The 18036-nt window shown below is 36.7% G+C and overlaps 2 protein-coding genes across 3 annotated transcripts in view; both read left to right on the top strand.

Moving 5' to 3' along the window:
- LOC145333822 (uncharacterized) overlaps positions 1 to 12198 on the top strand; it is a 25582-nt gene extending 13384 nt beyond the window's left edge. The window contains exons 6-11 of one of the 2 annotated variants that reach the window (XM_080179071.1): positions 7896 to 8010; positions 8318 to 8401; positions 8802 to 8876; positions 9433 to 9521; positions 10102 to 10164; positions 11406 to 12198. In XM_080179071.1, coding sequence (XP_080035197.1) covers positions 7896 to 8010; positions 8318 to 8401; positions 8802 to 8876; positions 9433 to 9521; positions 10102 to 10164; positions 11406 to 11528 — 549 coding nt within the window. In that variant the 3' untranslated portion in view covers positions 11529 to 12198. The remainder of the gene's footprint in view (positions 1 to 7895; positions 8011 to 8317; positions 8402 to 8801; positions 8877 to 9432; positions 9522 to 10101; positions 10165 to 11405) is intronic. The other variant, XM_080179072.1, reaches the window with a different exon arrangement.
- LOC145333821 (uncharacterized) lies at positions 12175 to 18036 on the top strand. Its single transcript, XM_080179070.1, has 8 exons — positions 12175 to 12798; positions 13494 to 13550; positions 14004 to 14073; positions 15085 to 15201; positions 15507 to 15634; positions 15967 to 16060; positions 16338 to 16404; positions 16996 to 18036. The coding sequence occupies exons 1-8, from the start codon at positions 12236 to 12238 to the stop codon at positions 17058 to 17060; spliced, it is 1161 nt and encodes a 386-aa protein (XP_080035196.1). The 5' UTR covers positions 12175 to 12235; the 3' UTR covers positions 17061 to 18036.

Below are 18036 nucleotides of genomic sequence, written 5' to 3'. Positions count from 1 at the left end.
CAAAAGTAAAGAACGTGCGCATCAAATAAACAAACAATCTATGCCGCACCACATTATGAAAGGAAAGCCATAAAAAGACGACATTTGCGCTTAGTTTTAGAATAATGATAAGGAATTAATTTCGCACTTGATAAACACAAAGCTTCCTCGAAAAGAGGTTAAGACACACCCCCCGTTTGAAAGTCAAATTAACTTCCTTAACGAGATTCAAGGTTTTTTTGCGCTGAGCACTAGCAACATTTCTCACTAAACTCAACTCACCATAATCACATGAGAATGGCCACATCCCGAAAACGTGACAATTTTGCTCCTAACTAAATGAAACCCCGTGAAATGCATACACAATATTATACTCCTCACTAGGACTCATAATACCTCACATTTTAGGATAGAAGGATGGGGATTGGTTTGTACCATACAACATTCCATGCACATGACAATCACAAGATCACATACACAATCCTAAAATAGACAATCCTATTAATCATGATGTTGTAATATAACAACTATACTAAATAATAATCATTTCATAATCAATAGGTAATAAATCATTATTAATAAATCAATAAGTACCTACGAAATCAGGTTGAAATGTAAATGTAAACAAATAATGGTAAAAATAAAACGAAATAAATCTTAGACAAGAAAATTAAGATTTATGGGTACTTAAAACTAAATTTGTTAAGCATCAAAAAGAGTAGTAAGAAAAATTTTTCAAAATCCTTGGGCAGAAAGTTTTTCAAACCTAATGAATAAGAACTGTAATATCTTAATCAACAATAAAACCTTTTAATACTTAAAGAATAGCAAAATAATAATATCCTCGTTAGAACTTTCATTGAAATTATGAAAAAAATACCAATTTTTCTTTATAAAAATTATGGAACTTTAAATATGAATTTTCAATCATTCCTTGATCTGAATAAAAAATGTTTACTTGATTGAAACTCATATATAATCCTAAAAAAATCTGCTAAAAAAACACTTGATTTTTCTCTTAGAATAAATATCGAATCACGCAACCTCGACACATTTATTCCTTTTTGTTAAACTTCTCAGGTAAGTTTTAAAATGAATTGTACTTTTGAAAAGAAATTAAACTCAATAAAATTAAATTTGAGCAAATGAAATAGAAGAATATTTAATCGCATTTCATTTGATTCCTATTTTAGGCATAAAAATAGGCATATGAAAAATGTGGCTTTTTACTAAAAAAAAACTCAATTTCCATAAAATAAGAATCAATTATTAATCATAATTTTTAACAACTGCCTGACTGATACAGCATGTTCTTCTAGGGGAGATTTATCTGTCAGTCTGAACAAGACTCTTGCAGTCTTTCTTCCATCCTCAATTCTCGTCACTCGGCCCATCCTTAAACATCTCATCAGCGGATTGGTACTCGTAACCAGAACTATATCTCCGTCAGCTAGTGGCTCCGCCATCTCATCCTTCCACTTGGACATCCGTAATATCTTCGGTAGGATCTCCTGGCGGTAGGCAGTCCAAAACTGGGCAGACAAATCTTCCAACAACTTCAACCTGGAGGAAATTTGGTCCTCCGGTTTCATCGCCACGTTGCACAACGGCTGGCGGTCAACATTTCCCAGCAGCTGGCCAGGGGTAATCAGCCGCCAATTCTCCACGTCGTTCGCAGCTTCAATCGTCAATGGTCTGCTATTCATCAACTTGCTGACCTCCGCCAACAGCACCAGGAGCTCGTTGAAATTAACAGAACTATTCACCAACTTCTTGGACAGCAATCTCTTGGTTAATCCCACCATTTTCTCAGCTTGCCCAATGTAATGGTGGGCTCGGGCCGGGATCTGAGACCAAGAAAACTCTACCTGGCTGCCCAACTTCTGCTCTAAAACTTTGCGAGCACCGGATAATTGTGTGCCCATGTCGCTTACAATGATCTTCGGCAGACAATGAACAGCTTCCAACTTGCGCAGGGACAACAGGATACTGCTGGTATCATACTTTTCCAAGGCATCTAACCATAACGCCCCTGAGAACCTGCAGACCACCACGAACACCCACACCTTCTTCGTTGCTGTCTGACTCCTCGTTTTGGCGGCAGCTCTCCTCGTAACCAGCGGACCCATCAGGTCGACTTGCACAGCTTCAAAAGGCCTGCTCGGGACCAACTTGTCAGGTAACACGTCCTTCATGGTAGCACGACATTCCTTAGCCCTCTCAACACTGCAGGGCCAACACTTCTTCACCTCCATGATGGACAACCTCCTTGCCTTCACAATCCAGCACCAACGGCGGCTCTCAGCTAAAGTTCCACGGACACCAGAGTGAAGCTCAGCATGCGCTTCTCTCATAAAAACAGCAGCTAACCAATTACCAGGCTCCAAAATTATTAAACCTGGCATGTCTTCAAATATCATTTTACGGCCGCCAGTAATGGCGTCAATGACGGGCTCTCCACGACCAACCATTTTAAGTATTCTCATCTCCCTGGTCACATAAATTCCTCCGGGACCAACGACAGGCCAGGTCAATGATACTTCATGCACTAATGGATTTAATGACGCATAATTGCCTTTAGCGTCATTTATCCACTCATCCTCTTGGCTTCGTGACACAATGAAAAGTTCCGCCGCCGCCATAAAATTGTACAAAGACGGCTTGTACACAGTATCTGCGGCTGCTACATGACTACCAGCGGCTGTAGTCTTACCTTCTTGTCTGCTCTTTAGCTTCTTCAACCAGGTGTTCGCAACTTGCAGGACAGCTGCCATAATACGTTTGGCCTGTCCAAATGATCTCCTGTGCTTAAACCTAAAGACATCTTCAGCGGCTTCTCCGGCAACTTTCATTGAACATAACTTAACCATTTTGGTATTCAACTCCTCTGGGGGTAAAACCTGCTTGACTTCTTCGGCAGTTTTCACCGGCCACGCACTTTCATCCTGGCGCAACCATTCTGGGCCCAATCTGTACCTGGAACCTGGTCCCAAATCTGATACCTTGCAGGTGCTTCTGGTGCCCAAATCTGCAACGTTGTGCGTCCCCGGGACCCACCTCCAGTCATCCTTGTTGGTTGCAGATTGAATTTCTCCAATGCGATGAGAATTAAATGTGTTCAACATAGCACTGTTGGAAACTATTTGTGATAAAACACACGATGAGTCAGTAAAGTACATCACTCTGATAACATCAAAGGGCAGGGCATCTCTGATGGACTTTGCCAACCTTGTGGACATCTGGCACCCCATCAATTCAAGGCGTGGAATTGATTCACACTTGACCGGCGCACTCTTGACTTGGTGGCTAGCAGAAACGTTTCAAATCCTTGTCTAGTTGGCCACCTCAAATATGCATTAGATGCATAAGCCTCTGATGACCCATCCGAAAACATCATCAAGGATGGAAGGCCAGTTGGTTCATCCGGGACCACACAACGGTCAAACTCCAATTTAGCGACCTCAGCTCTGTCCTCCAGCGACTGCACAAGTTCATCCCGTAAACTTTTTGGAATGAAATCTTGCCAGCCCAAATTCAGCAAACATGTTTTTCGCAGGACAAGTTTAATTCTCAACAGAATAGGGCTGCAAAGCCCGATCGGGTCGAAGGTTTGGGCGGCGAACCTGTGGACCATCTTCTTTGTCAGATTCTCGTCCAAGGCGTCCTGGAGGTTGTACAAATCAGCATCCTCTTTCACCTTCCTTCCCTTGACCTTACCATCTTGGTTGACTCTTGTGGCGATGGACAACACATCAGTGGCTGGCTTCCATATCAGCCCGAGAACCTTGGTAGGCTGGCAATCATCTCCAGAATAAATGACTTGTTTAAAGGAAAAACTACCCTTGCCGATAATTCTGTCGGCCTCTTTCATCATCTCCTTGGCTTCTGGCTTCGATCCTGCTCCCGAAATAACGTCATCTATGAAGCTGTGCTTTTCAAGCTTGACTGCAACTGGAATCTGAGGTAACTTGAATTCCTCATTAGGGTAGGTAGGTATTGGTGGCTCCTTCCATAACTCTGGTTTAGCAACAATTTCACTACCGTTTATCTGCCCCTCTCCATACATCTCCTTGACCTCTGCTTCACTCTTTCCGCCGAACAGGCGGGACGTCAACTTCAGGGCTGTAACTGCCAAGTTTCCCGCAGCCAACTCGCCGAAATTCACAACTTTGGTCAGGTAAATTTCAAGTGGACCATCTGGCGTCGGGGAAAATAAAACTCTCTTCATCTGGCTGTCGAACTCTGTGGCCAGGATGGAGTTATAAAACTTGGAGATATCCGCGGTTATACCAACCTTGTAACCGCGGAAAAGCATCAAATGATAAAAAATCTTCTGCATTGGCGGCGGGCCTCCCAGCATTATGTTATTAAAACTGGTACCCTTGAACGTCAGAGAACTATTTGCACACAATCGCATGGGTGTGGAACTTGAATCCTCCTTGAAAGCAACCACTATTGATGAACAAGACTTAGGCCCTTCATACTGCAATTCTTCAGGCGTGGCTTTTTGAAAAACGCCTCTTCTTATGGCGTCGTTGAATACCTCCACATACATTCCATAGGTACCTTCCTTGACCATCCTGGCACGATCCTTTTCAGCAATTTTGCGGGCTAAACTCTCATTGTAGGGTAAAGTGTGAGGATCTTCAATATAAGCATATTGACCTGTCCACTTGTTGGACTGCAAGTCTAGTGTTAAACCTGCCTCAATTATCCTCTGCCTCTCACGCTGGTCCCAGGTAGTGCCGTCGGCCATAGCCTTGCACTCTTGACAAGCAGTACATCCTGGACAAAGTGCCTGCGGCTGTACGCCAAACGATTCAGACGTCAGAAAGTCTGGCAAAGTGCCTCCACTGACACTGACAGCCTTATATGCCGACTTTTGATCTCCAGCTCCACCATCAGCACTCGTACAGATAAAACCACTACCAAAAATGGTTCGCCACAACATAGACTGGCCCACTTTCTGGTAGGTTGAAGGAAACACGTCTGGATGTGTATTTCCAATGATGATATCTAAGCCTCCACTAATATATGTAAACCTTTCTGGCGGCATTTTAAATATCTCGGCGGCAGTTTCGGGGTGGACCGAGCGCATCTCGTTGGCCCCGCCGAGGGTAGGCATGACAGCTGCCTCAAACTCCCTCAAATTGCCGTCCCTATCCTTCAGATAAAACACAACATTGCGGCAGGAAGACTCACTGCCATCAGCTACAGAAATAGTTGTATATCTGCCGGTAGATTTCAGCTTCAACTTGTTGGATAACTTCTCAGACACAAGTGGCAAATTTGCCCCGGAGTCAAACATTACCGTGGCGTGGCAGGTGCCGCCGCCAGGTGCTACAACAGGAACTAACTGAAGTAAGAAGGTACAGGGGCTGGGTGAAGAACTTGACTTGTAAACTGTATTCACACCAGCACTAGCCTCATGGAGTAACCTGGAATGGTATCTGTCGCAATTATTGGTACCACAAACACCAAGCTTCTCCGATTTATTACATTTGTCAGCAGTATGGCCGTCACATAGGCAAAGTTCACATAATTTCTTCTGCTGGACAACTTTCTTTCGGTCAACCACATCCATTTTCTTAAACGTGAGGCAACGGAAAATCGGGTGTTTCTCCTTGCAGCTCTCCACAGGACATGTACTGTTCCACTTGGAAGCCTTGTCCTTTCCAGCCTTACCATTTTTATTGTCGCTGCGGCCAGATACTTGCGCGGCGGCAGCTCTGTCACGATTTCTCTTGCCGGCGCCATTGTCATAGGACATATCACCGGCCAACATGGCACCCCTGGTCCTCTCCAGCAGTTCTACAATCTTCGGGATGTTTGGTTGGTTCATGCTACCTAGCTCCATCATAATTTTGTCTCTCAAATTTTCAGGGCACTTGTCTTTAAAAATATGAATAAGAGTTAGGTGATTGTAATCCTTAGCTGCAGAACCAACGATTGTTTCTACCTCCTGCATCATGCTCTTGAAGGTAGCAATTGCGCTAACCACGTCCACAGGTTTATCCACAGGTTTCATCTTGTTCAGCTTAGTTAAAATCCTCATGAACCGGCGAGTGTTTGATAAAAACATCTGATCAAGAAACGCCCATTGTTCATTATGATCTCTAATCGCTGACACTTGCTTGCGTAGTTCCGGGTTGGTTATCACCTTCTCCATACACAACATCAGACTTAACCTCTGGTCAGCAAATCCATAACCAGAGCATAGATCTTTAAAGACCTGTTTAAAGTTTGGGTAATCCGTGTCAGTACCGTCGAACGACGGCAACAAACTGTTGTCCCAGCGCCCATACTGCGGGTTGGAACTCCGAATATCCACAGCAGACATACTTCTGGAGAGCATGGCAGGTGTCCCACTCTCATCCAGGTTAGATGAACGACGTTCCATCTCTCTAAGCCTTCGGTACATATCACGTACTTCTTGGCGCAACTCCACGGAAATTTTAAGCACTCCATCTTCACCTTCTCAATGACGTCGAGGTTCCTGGCGACAGTGCTTGACCTCGCGTCGTCTGAATCATTGTCAAGCCAGTACAGAATTTTTGTACACTGCTCCAACGACGCATAGACTTTATCTGCAACAGTTCTCTGCTCACTAGCTTCATCCAAATCACGCTTGAACTCGCGCAGCTCACTAGACTCCACGGCAGGTTTTAGACTTTTTATTAGGTCAGATTGGTCCTTGACCTCACTAAAAATGTCACGAATTGATTTTACATTCACATTTTCACATGAACTAAAACTTTGGCAGGCTTTTAGATTGTCATAAAACACTTTTAACTGTTCATCAAAAACTTCTAGCCTTTCACTGCCAATAGCGATAGCTCGCTCAATTTTCTGCTTTTTGGTTAGTGGCATATTGATTCACTAGGTACTTATTTCACAGAAAAATTGTCACAGTTTATTGCATCAATAATTCACTGGATGCTATTGATCTCTTGATGAATGCTAACGCCTATTCATCAGATACTTTGAAATTGTCTCAACCATGACACTTTGGTTGAGCTTGACTTCCGAATTAGCGGGAAGTTCACGAGATCAGTTGGCGAACATACAAACCCCCAATACCAGGAACCATCAAGTTTCAACAGCAGGTTTGAATATAGATTTATTGATGAAATTATTTCAAAGACCTGAAATTACAATATCAATTAGTTCATAATTCCAGTTATTTATAACCACGTAATCTTATTTGCTTTTTAAAAATCATTTTTCTCTACGGTAAAAAATCTTTGGAAACTTTGGCTTTAAAGGAAAATTATTTGGTTTGATAAATCATTGTTAAATGCAACAATAAGGCACATAAAAATTACTAAAACATATATTAATCATAATTAAGTTTCATGCTTAGCTGGCTAAAGCCTTTTTAAAACTACATATAATCGTCCTATACACCATACTTCTTAATAAAAATAACAAATTCTACCTGAAGCTCTTATGGTTTCAAATCCCTGATATACTAGGGTCGTTCACACACTATGAGACCAATGATAGGCCCAATTTTGTTCTCCGAAATCTTCACACTCTCATATCTCATTCAAAAGTAAAGAACGTGCGCATCAAATAAACAAACAATCTATGCCGCGCCACATTATGAAAGGAAAGCCATAAAAAGACGACATTTGCGCTTAGTTTTAGAATAATGATAAGGAATTAATTTCGCACTTGATAAACACAAAGCTTCCTCGAAAAGAGGTTAAGACAATTGTCTATGCATTGCGGTCCCTCAAACCTTACATGACAAAACAAATAACTGAACCTTTCCACCTTCATTTTCAATGTATTTCGGTGTTTTGTACTCGACTAGCAACTTTGTGAAAGACCGAAATACTTAAATTATACAAAACTAGCCTAAAACATGAAATATATTTGATACAATATAATTTTGAAATATAATTATTTAGGAATGGGAGGTATCTTTGCATTTCATAAACGATCATTTGGCAGCTAAAAAAGCGACTGAGCCACCAGTTGAGTTGCCTAAACCACCAGCGCCAAAACCCAAGCCTCCAACACCAGGTATATCATTTATTCATCTATCAATAAATAATTTATATATTTCAATCTATCTATTTATCTATTCATCAATATATTATTCTATCCAACTAATTATCTACACATAAATTCATATAATCATATATTCATCGATCCATCCCCTTTCCCATCTAACTATTCCTCTATCGCTATTTTCATCTATTGCATCTACACATATACTATAAGAACCTCTATCCTTCTATAAATTTGATAATATATCTATCTAGTTATATATTAATCTATCAAACATTCTATCTATCTATCTATCTATCTTTCACTATTTATGATTTAGAACCTGAAGAATATTGGCCCACAGAAGATGAGTTTGAGCCCCTGCCTTTCATCAAAAACTGGTTCTGGCAAGATTTTCTTCCAGGTAGCATTTACCCGGAGAGAGAGATAGAGGACAATGGGATACAAAGACATACATACATTTTAGTACTTCATTTTAGAGATGCTTCGCTTATAACAGTGTACCTTGTGGTAATAGTAATCAGTATTTTAAAAATCAGATGAATAGTATATAAGTGAAGGGCGTATGGACTATCTGGCAACGATTATAGAGTTGCAATGGTTCCTAAATCATATTTAACTGTTATAGTGTTCACCATTTCTAGTTTGAAATTGGTAGGCCAAGTGTAACATGTCTAAGCTATCCAAAGAGCTAACCGTTATCGACGAACGGACTGACACTTTTTATAGGAAAGCTTTGATTTTAAAAATTTTGATTATTTATTGGATGAAACAAATGTGAGATTAATTTTACTTGTTTTTAGATTGGAACGAAGAATTTCTACCATCACCGTACTATTTCCCATACAGATTTGATGATTTAGAAATTGATGGAATGGGTAATAGTTATTTATAGTCTCGTACTATAGACAGCTATCCGCGGAAATTAACGAGGATAACTGTTCGTAATACGATGATATTCATGATTCTTCTTTCAGTATGGCTGAGAACCGGTTATAATCCAGCGGATATCAATTAATCGGTTTCGAAGCCATAGTGGAATTTTTTTATTAATAGCGCAGATCTTCTGTGTAATCGTACATAATCTTATTTCTTCTATGTACAATGTACAGTACATAGATTTGAAAATTTGGAAATCGCCGTGGATGAAAAAGGATATCAGCGTGTAAATTATATTGCCGGCCCCCCCCCCCCCCCCCCCCGCCAAGGTTGACTTCAAAACTTTTATACATATATTTGTTTATAATATAATTACAGGTTAACCTCTATTATCATACCTTAGGATACCTGGTTCAAAACGAGAGTTTCTCTGATTTATTATTGATTAAAAGTTTATAGCTAATGTGTGATTTTTGCTAACATATCTTTGATTGTTTTTGTTTAAGAATTCAATAAATTTTGATTATAATTACACAAATAATAAAACTTTTTTAGAGGAAGAAAGACTGGCTATGTTAGCCTTATTACAAAAGCCGCAAGAACCTCCAGTTAGAAAATCCAGACATATTCCAGTACCCATCCAGGTACAGGCTAGAAGCGTTTGAAAGTGTCATGTATGACGTCATAAAAATACGGCTACAAAGATGAGAGGAAGGGTGGAAAAGGTAAACCCTAAAAAAGAAATGGATTTAGAAGCATTTTTATGACGTCACATATAACACTTTCAAGCGCTTCACAAGATTATTACTAGAAATCTGCAACTTTCTTTCCTATGTCTGTTTATCTATCTATCTATATATATCTACCTGTCGACACAATACAATCTGTCCCGATTTTGTATTACTTTTGCGGAACATTTTTCCAGTTACGTCATATTTTTCTTTCCCGAAAAAGGGAAGGGGGAAAGAAAAAAAAGGGAAGGGGGGAAGAAAAAAGAGATGGGAGAAAAGGGGTTTTCCCCATCTCTTTTGAAGAGATTTTCTTCCCCCCTTTCCTTTTTCGGGAAAGAAAAATATGACGTAACTGGAAAAATGTTCCGCAAAAGTAATACAAAATCGGGACAGATTGTATTGTGTCTACCTGTCCTTCTGCCCTTAATCTAATCATCTATATATCTTTTCATCTAACTGTCTGTTCTAAATCTATTAATCTATCTATCTAAAGGTAGAATATCAGACTCCAGAATTCCAAGTTAGATTCCTGGCACCTGTACTCAAGCAAACTAAGGTAAACACATAAATTTTTTGAATTGCAGCAAAGTTGTAACTATGGCATGACCGTCCTTTAATGAAGTTAGTTATACTGAAATGTTATTTAGGTGGGGAAAAAAACTTTTACATTTTTACATGTGTATACCTATACCATTATTAAAGGGAGTGTGAACGTAAAAATTTATCATCTGATTATCAAATCTTAACATTTACTAAGCACATTTCACTACACTGATCAACCAAAAATGTCCTATTCACAAAAATATCCAGAAATAATGCCTTGATTTTATGGTATTTTGAGAGGGAAAAAGGAAAAAACAGGGAAAATCTGAACGTTTTTGTTTCTTATAATGTTTGTAGGGATATTTAACTTGACATATATAGTTGAAACAATTTACTTACTGTTAAGGATTTATTTCATGCTATAAAATTGCCAATTCGTTTTCTTATAACGTAGTAATTAGGTAATAAAGACATATTTTAAATTCGTATTATTGAAAAAAAAAACCTCACTGTCTACAAAGGGTTGAATCTCATAGGTTATATAAAATAATAATATCCTTTTTTATTGTGTTGAACAATAAATAACCCACTTTGGAGAATTAGTTTACACTTTTATCAGACTGTTTATAAAGAAAAATATTGCGTCTTTATTATTTACAAATTTGTAATTAAAGGTGGGGGAGAGATGGGCCATTTAAAGTTAATTGGATACTAATAAAAAACCTGTTTCTGGCTTTGTTATTGTATTTGGTTTTCAATAAAAAAATATTGCTTATTTTATCAATTTCTAAGTAACTATACATTGGATTAAAGCAAGGATTATGTTAAAAGCCAGCTTAACTGTTAGGAAAAATCTAGAACTATGTGAAAAAGTTTAATTTTAGCTATAATGGGAGAAAAAAGCAATTTAATGCACATTTTATATAATACGGAAAATTTCTTCCTTTCCCCGTGTCTTATAAAAATCGTCGGAAAAAGCCGTTTTTTAAGCAAACAAAAGCGCGTTTTGCTCTATCTGTGAGATATTATGAATGAGATAATGTTAAGATTTGATATTAAGATGAGAAAAATTTACGTTCACAGTCCCTTTAAGAAAAATATTTTCTTTCCTGTTTTTCTAATTGTTAAAGCATATTAAAACGAATGTGAAAGGTGTTGAAATGACCAATGAACATCAGTTAGTTAAATGTCTTTGTCCGCGTTTTCATTGGGCTTTGCTACCTTTCTATGTTTTCATCCTTGTTATAATTTTAGTATTTGTGTGTGAACTGTGATGTAGCCATCTGTAACAAATGCTTCATGAAGAGATGCTCCAGTCATAATGTCAAATTTGTCGGACAGGCAAAGTTTGCCTGTGGTAAATGCGCGCCTGACTAAACAAGGCCCATTATGTAATGATAGTAAAAACATCCAGGTTTAAAAGTTGAAAATATACTTAAAGAAAGAGGAAAGGGCCTGTATATAAAAGTCTCCAAAGTTTTATAAACTTATTCAGTCAAATGTATTATGTATTTTCTTAAAAATACATACTAAATATGCAGAACACAATATATTTTATCTTAATAATAATTATTTTGACTTATTGAAGAAGATTTTCTATAATTTTATTAATTTTAGTCAGTCCTTTTCAAACTTTTTTACTAAATCTTTAAAATAATATTTATTGAAAGAAAATTTCTTTAAAATAAAAATATGTAAAAGAGAGATATTCCATGTTAAACTGTTTTGCTCTAAACTTTTTAAATCCAAAATTGAGTATAATTCCGAAAAGTGTGTACAACAGACCCTGCCCCCACCTTTTCCTGATTCCCAATTTAAAAACTTGATTTTATCCCCTGTGGGGCTTTCAACTAGCCTTACAATTATCTTAACCTAACCCAAATACAAAAAAGGTTTAGGGGGGGGGGGGGGGTGGTAATAGTTTTATAAGATAGAAAATATGAAATATCTCTTATGCAATTTTAACTATTATATATTGTAAATAATTTTTTAATATTTACAAACTTTTAACTTATTAACCAATGATAAAAACATATATTTTCAGAAACAATGTAGAAGTTTGACAGGAAATAGTTTTGTTTGCGATGCCACCTGGAGCCTGCCATAATATTAGAGAAGATGATACTCAATTATTTATTGAAGATGATAGTCATATAGTTCATATAGCTAGTGAGATAGACAATTTAAATGCTGTGGATAGCAAGATATCTAGTGAAAATGTTATAGATGTTAAGAAAGAAAGAGAGCAAGAGTTAGATATTATTTTTACTGATGATATCGATAGCAAGACTTTTAGTGAAGCTTTAAAAAAATACAAAGATAGCAAAAAACTTGATCATAAAGCTGTAGATAGCAAGAAGCACAAACATCAACCTTTAGATAGCCAGGATTTCGATAGCCAGACATCCAATGATCAAGCCTTAGATATAAAACTCTCTAGTGATTTCACCTTACTTAGCAAGACATTTAGTCCAGACCAAAACAAGGATAGCCAAACGCAAAGTCGTCCAGTTATTAGCAACAGAAAGCTTAGTTCTGAGGCCCTAGACAGCCAGATAAAGCGAATAAAAAAGGATATAGCTGACTTTAGTGACAATTTTCAAAACATGGGAAGAAGTGGAAAAAGACGATCCAGACTTTTTGATGGGTAAATAAATTTTTTTCTCAGTATGGCTCTGATTACGATTGTAACATTAACTTGTATTTTAATGGTCTGAAAAGGATTTCATTTTCAAGTATCGCATTAAAACCGATTAATATTAGAACAGTGGATGGACAGATAATTTTCAATGAATATAAATAAATAAAAATCATAAATCAATGCCAGTTTTGTTAGCATAGGCCTTTGGCGGGCTACCAAATCTTATACTTTTACTTTTTAATATTCACGGAAAGCTGTAAATCTGTAATACGATGCGATAAATAACTATTATAATCTTTCAATTTCCTAACAACTTACGCATAACTATTAATAACAGCAAGCGGTAAATTATAAAATCGTAATACATTTAATCAAGACAAGAGTGATCACAATCTATAGTTGGGAAGCTGAGTTGTTTTTTTATTAATAAATGTAGAACACTGATAAAGACAGACAGACATATATACAATTACAAACATAGAACTACCAAGAAAAAGCTGTAATATTAAACATTATAATTCGGACCTCTTTCTGCACCTTAATTATTTGCCCGCCAGGACGGAGATATATAAAATATTCCAATTCTCAGTTATGTGGCATACCCATATTTAAAAGTCACTCAGTTATAGCTCTCTATCTTTCACACTCATAAAAATTAGATAGTAAAAAAACGACGCAGGCAGACAAAATTTATTATCTAGACCAACCTGTATCACAATACAGCCTCCAGAAGAATGTTCAGATCATTGCAATTGCAGGTCAGTACTTCAAGCATTACAGAATCAACACTTTGATTGCACGACCATTTCTTGGAAGTTCTTTGAATGCATTTGAAGACATGTCTTCGTTATAATCACATATTGTAATCTAAAAAAAGGATAATTTTTTGTATCATCATTGGAGATGTACATATTTTTATCGACCAATTACCTGACAAAATTTAATGTGCCCTTTAAATCATTCCCCCCTCCCCTTGTTTCTAATTTCGTATTTTTAAAAGCGAAGTTTTCTATAATTAGGGTTGGTCCGTTTTCATTAATTTAGGCATGTTAGTATTTTCCTAGCGATTTCAAACAGTTATGTACCGTGATATATATGTGATATGTTTATGGGACATAACTGTATAAGTATTAATTTTCGCTTGTCCTACCACCCAGAGCGTCGCTTTTATGGATGTTGTCATCCTTGTTACATTGTGCATGTATATCTAGGACAGGGTGTGTGGATTGCTTTGGAAAGATAAACTGTGGCTGCCCGGACTGCTATACACCACCAGAACCGGTATGTTGTTTACTATACTTTTATTATATGTAGTTTGATCATTTCCCGCTAGAAGTCTCAAATAAAAATTACAAAACCTGATAAAAACCTCCAATTGCTATAGTAAGGCCAATTCTAGTTATACTTTCAAAATATACAGTTACTGTCTTTGGTTTTGTAGTAATTGGATACATTTTTAATTAGTTTCAATATGGGCATTTGAATTAGTATTTAACTTTTAAATGATAAGCAAAACAGGCCATAATTGGGTTACAACACATCAATTTATCGCCAATTGTCGCCTGTGGGGTCTATAGGACCCCCAGGCCTATATTAACGTTTTTGTTCAGGGACGCACTTTTGTGTCCGTTAATCCACAAATCAAAAGCAGGATATCCGTCAAAGAAAGCGCGCTAATGTCAACATTAGAGTAAAACACTAGAGGGAGAAAGGGTTAAATAACTTATCCCCTAATTGCAACCACCTTGTGAAACCTATCTATTGGGTCATTGAAAATCATCCAATGATGTCGCCTATATGAACACAGCCAAGTAGCAGAAAATGATTTAGAAGCAGATGAAAGAGGTCTTTGAAAAAGGAAGGAAAGTAGTTGTCTGTATATACATCTATACTATAGATCTGTTATGTCAACAGCTGGATCGTTATAGTTCTCCTTAGACAAAGCCCAAATTGTGTCAAAAGTGATCCCTGTGACGTCATAAGAATGAGGGATTATCCGTCTCTTTTTTTAGGGGTTTTCTTTTCCACTTCTCATTTTTATGACGTCACTCGGATCATTTTTGACACAATTTTGGCTTTGTCCTCCTTTTTAGTTGAGCTTTTCGGTGGTTCCTAGTTAGTTTAATAACTATTTTGAGTGAGGGTACCACCCCCCCCCCTCTTAATGTACTGGTTCTAATCTAGTGGATATCAATCGGCTTGGAATCCATACTGGGTTGTCTTCTATTCATGAAGGGGAAAAATTTATTTCATTCAATACAATTCAATGGTGTTAATTGTCTCTTGTTTAAGATCAAAATACGACTCAGTTTTGGAGAGTTGGAATTTGAGAGGATTGGAGATATACACAAGTGCGAACCTTTGGACGCTATGCCTCCTGTTAGAAGACCTATACATTCGCATCATAAGGTAGAAAACGAACAATATTATGCATATGGCTTTATTATTATAATAAAGTAACAGGACCTGTATGTGTCTGTCTGTACCGAAGGATCTCGCTAACCTCTTAACTGACATGGTTCTCCTTTACAAGGTAGCTTCTCATAAGTCATTGGAGGGTTTTTGTTTCTTTTGGTGTAGGGTACAACCACCCAAGAAAAATTAACAGAAAAATACCCCTCCCGCCCCATAAAAAAGATGATAGGCGCAAAGCCCCAAGTGTTTTATAAACAATATTTTTGAAATAACTGCAGTTAATAACCATTTTATTTTAGGATGATTTAGCCTGTGTGAATATAAGAGAAGAGAATGTCAAAGATGATCTCCTTATAGTTGATATCAATAACAATACTGTTGATAAACAAATTCAAGAAGATAATCAAAATTACAGAAATTTAATTAGGTATTTTTTTTTAAAGGCGGTTCTACTCTATAATTACTACAAGTTTGTCATTTTTATTATTGGGCCGATTCCCTTCAAAATGCTTAGCGACAACAAAAACCCCTACTCCACTATTTCAAAAATGAATAAAAAATAAGTAGATGCTGTGGTAGTTTTTAATATTCAAATCTATTCATATTATGTAATATAATTATCCTTTCCATCTGATTTTTGTAATACTGATTCCTTATTCTGCTTTTTCAGTACTGACACTCAACGAGTGTTAATGTTCGTTTTTCCTACCGTTTAAAAGCTTTGAGTTTAAGGATGTTATGATCCTTGTTTTATTGTAGTTCAAGTGCAGTATTTACTAAAGTGAAGAGAAATGAGCCAACAGAAAAGCCAAAACGAGAATTCACTGTCAGAAATGTTAGACCCGCTAAACAGGTAAACTAAACATCCTCTCTTCAAAATTTTATTGTTGTTGATTTGTTGACTTTCTCACTACAAGAGTCAAACAACTTTGTTTTTCAATGAACCATTTGTTTTAGAAAAGAGAGTTATTAAACTCAAAAAAATTGGTCGAATGCTTTTTTAATGTCAAGAATATAAAACAATAAAACTTCTTAATGCATGTTTTCACTGCTGTTATGTCAGACACGTGAAATTCTTTGTGGTTGAAGGCAATGCCTTGATTACTAATCAGGTCAATGTATTTTTTCAGACTAGGTATTACTGTAAGAAGTGTACTATAGATGTGTGTAATCTTTGCTTTACTAAAACCTGCTCAGGTATAATATATATATAACTGGTGGCACAAGCCTTATTGGTAACGTGTCGGGGAAATGTTGGGTTCAAGTCTGGACTGGACTAAACCTAATCATACTAGAGACGTTGAAAATGATGCTATTTCAGGGGCGTGGCATTAATAACTAGAGTAGGATGAATGTATTGACCCTTATGCAGGCGCAACTCAACAACGTGCATAGTTAGAACTTCCAGACTAGGGTTGGTTGTCTATCGGGCGAATAGACGCTTTTTACAGAAGTTATAAAACGTTGAGTATGTAAATTGTTTAATGTCCTTTGAGAGGTCTAGATAGAACACGAAGCTTCACCAAGCACCTTAGAGTTCATCATAACAAGGCCATAAGAGCAGTAGCCATTCTGCTAGTGTTGCATGAAATTATGAATGTCCATAAATGTTTATTCTTTATATGTTAGTCTGTCTGTCTGTCCTGCCAAATGTACTAGTTTATTCCAACCAACCAATCAACAAATAACATAAAGTTTTTGTAGTTGTTTTAGAAGATTGAAAATTACAATATTAGTGATCAAAAAAAGGTTTCAGTGAAAGTATCTACTAACAATTCTTTTTTTAAGGTCATGCAGTCCAGTTCTTAGGCCAGTCAAAATTTGTCTGTGAATCTCCTTACCACAATTATTAAAATCTACAAAGGGGTGTAGGGATAAATGTCATAGCTTTTGGCCTACCTATTCTATTGACGTCATAGTAGAGGAAAAGAGAAAGGGGAGGGTATAGGGTATATCCTGACGTTAATAGAAAAGGTAGGCAAAAAGCAGTGACATCTATCCCCATTTTGCTAGCTACTAAAACATCTAAATATTTAAATTTCTATAACTACATCCTGTAAATATAATTATAAAATTAAGCTAAATATCGAAGTTGCTTTTAAAAAATGTTAAAGAGTAGGAACGGTTTGGTCAAAAAAGTTTTCTGTGTTTAATAAAAGTCTTTTTGCCACATACCGGATGCATTACAGACCAAACAACAGATCAACGAAGGCACTATCATGTAGATAATCTTTGTTGCTAAAAATATAAGGCATTTTAGAATACATTAAATTAACTAGTCGTGATCAAATTTGAAATATTTGTTTTAGAACAAATTTAAGTAATTTATAAAATTAAATTTGTAATAAATCTGATGTATGACATGTTATATAACCTATATTACATTTACCCCACAACTATCCATTAAAAAAACTGCAAACCCCAAATTTAATTTCACAGGTTTCGTGATTTTTAATTTAAAATAATAATTCTAAGACTGTATTTTTTTATATTTAGTATGGTATTATAGACTGTAGTCAAAACAGTTTAGAAAATCATATGTTTTTCTACATTATGACTTAAAAAGTAAAATAAATTTTACGAAAATAAAACTTTCATGATCATGAAAAAAGCTTTTAAATGAAAAATTGTATGTAACTTAAATCTTTTGACACCTCATTGGTCGTTATTTTGTTTTGATTCTTGTAATCAAGGCTCGCCAAATGCGCGTTAGCCGCGACTTTTAGCGGTTGACTCGCGGCTGCGGAGTCTTGTTCGTAACTGCCTTATAGTTAAAAATATATGTTATTTCATATGTTAAAAATAAATATGTTAGTCATTTTTATCAAA

Source organism: Acartia tonsa, chromosome 12 (assembly GCF_053477335.1).
Source record: "Acartia tonsa isolate MP-2025a chromosome 12, ASM5347733v1, whole genome shotgun sequence".
Classification (NCBI taxonomy): domain Eukaryota; kingdom Metazoa; phylum Arthropoda; class Copepoda; order Calanoida; family Acartiidae; genus Acartia; species Acartia tonsa.
Note: the sequence above shows the minus strand (reverse complement) of the source record. Positions and strands in the feature narration are given on the sequence as shown.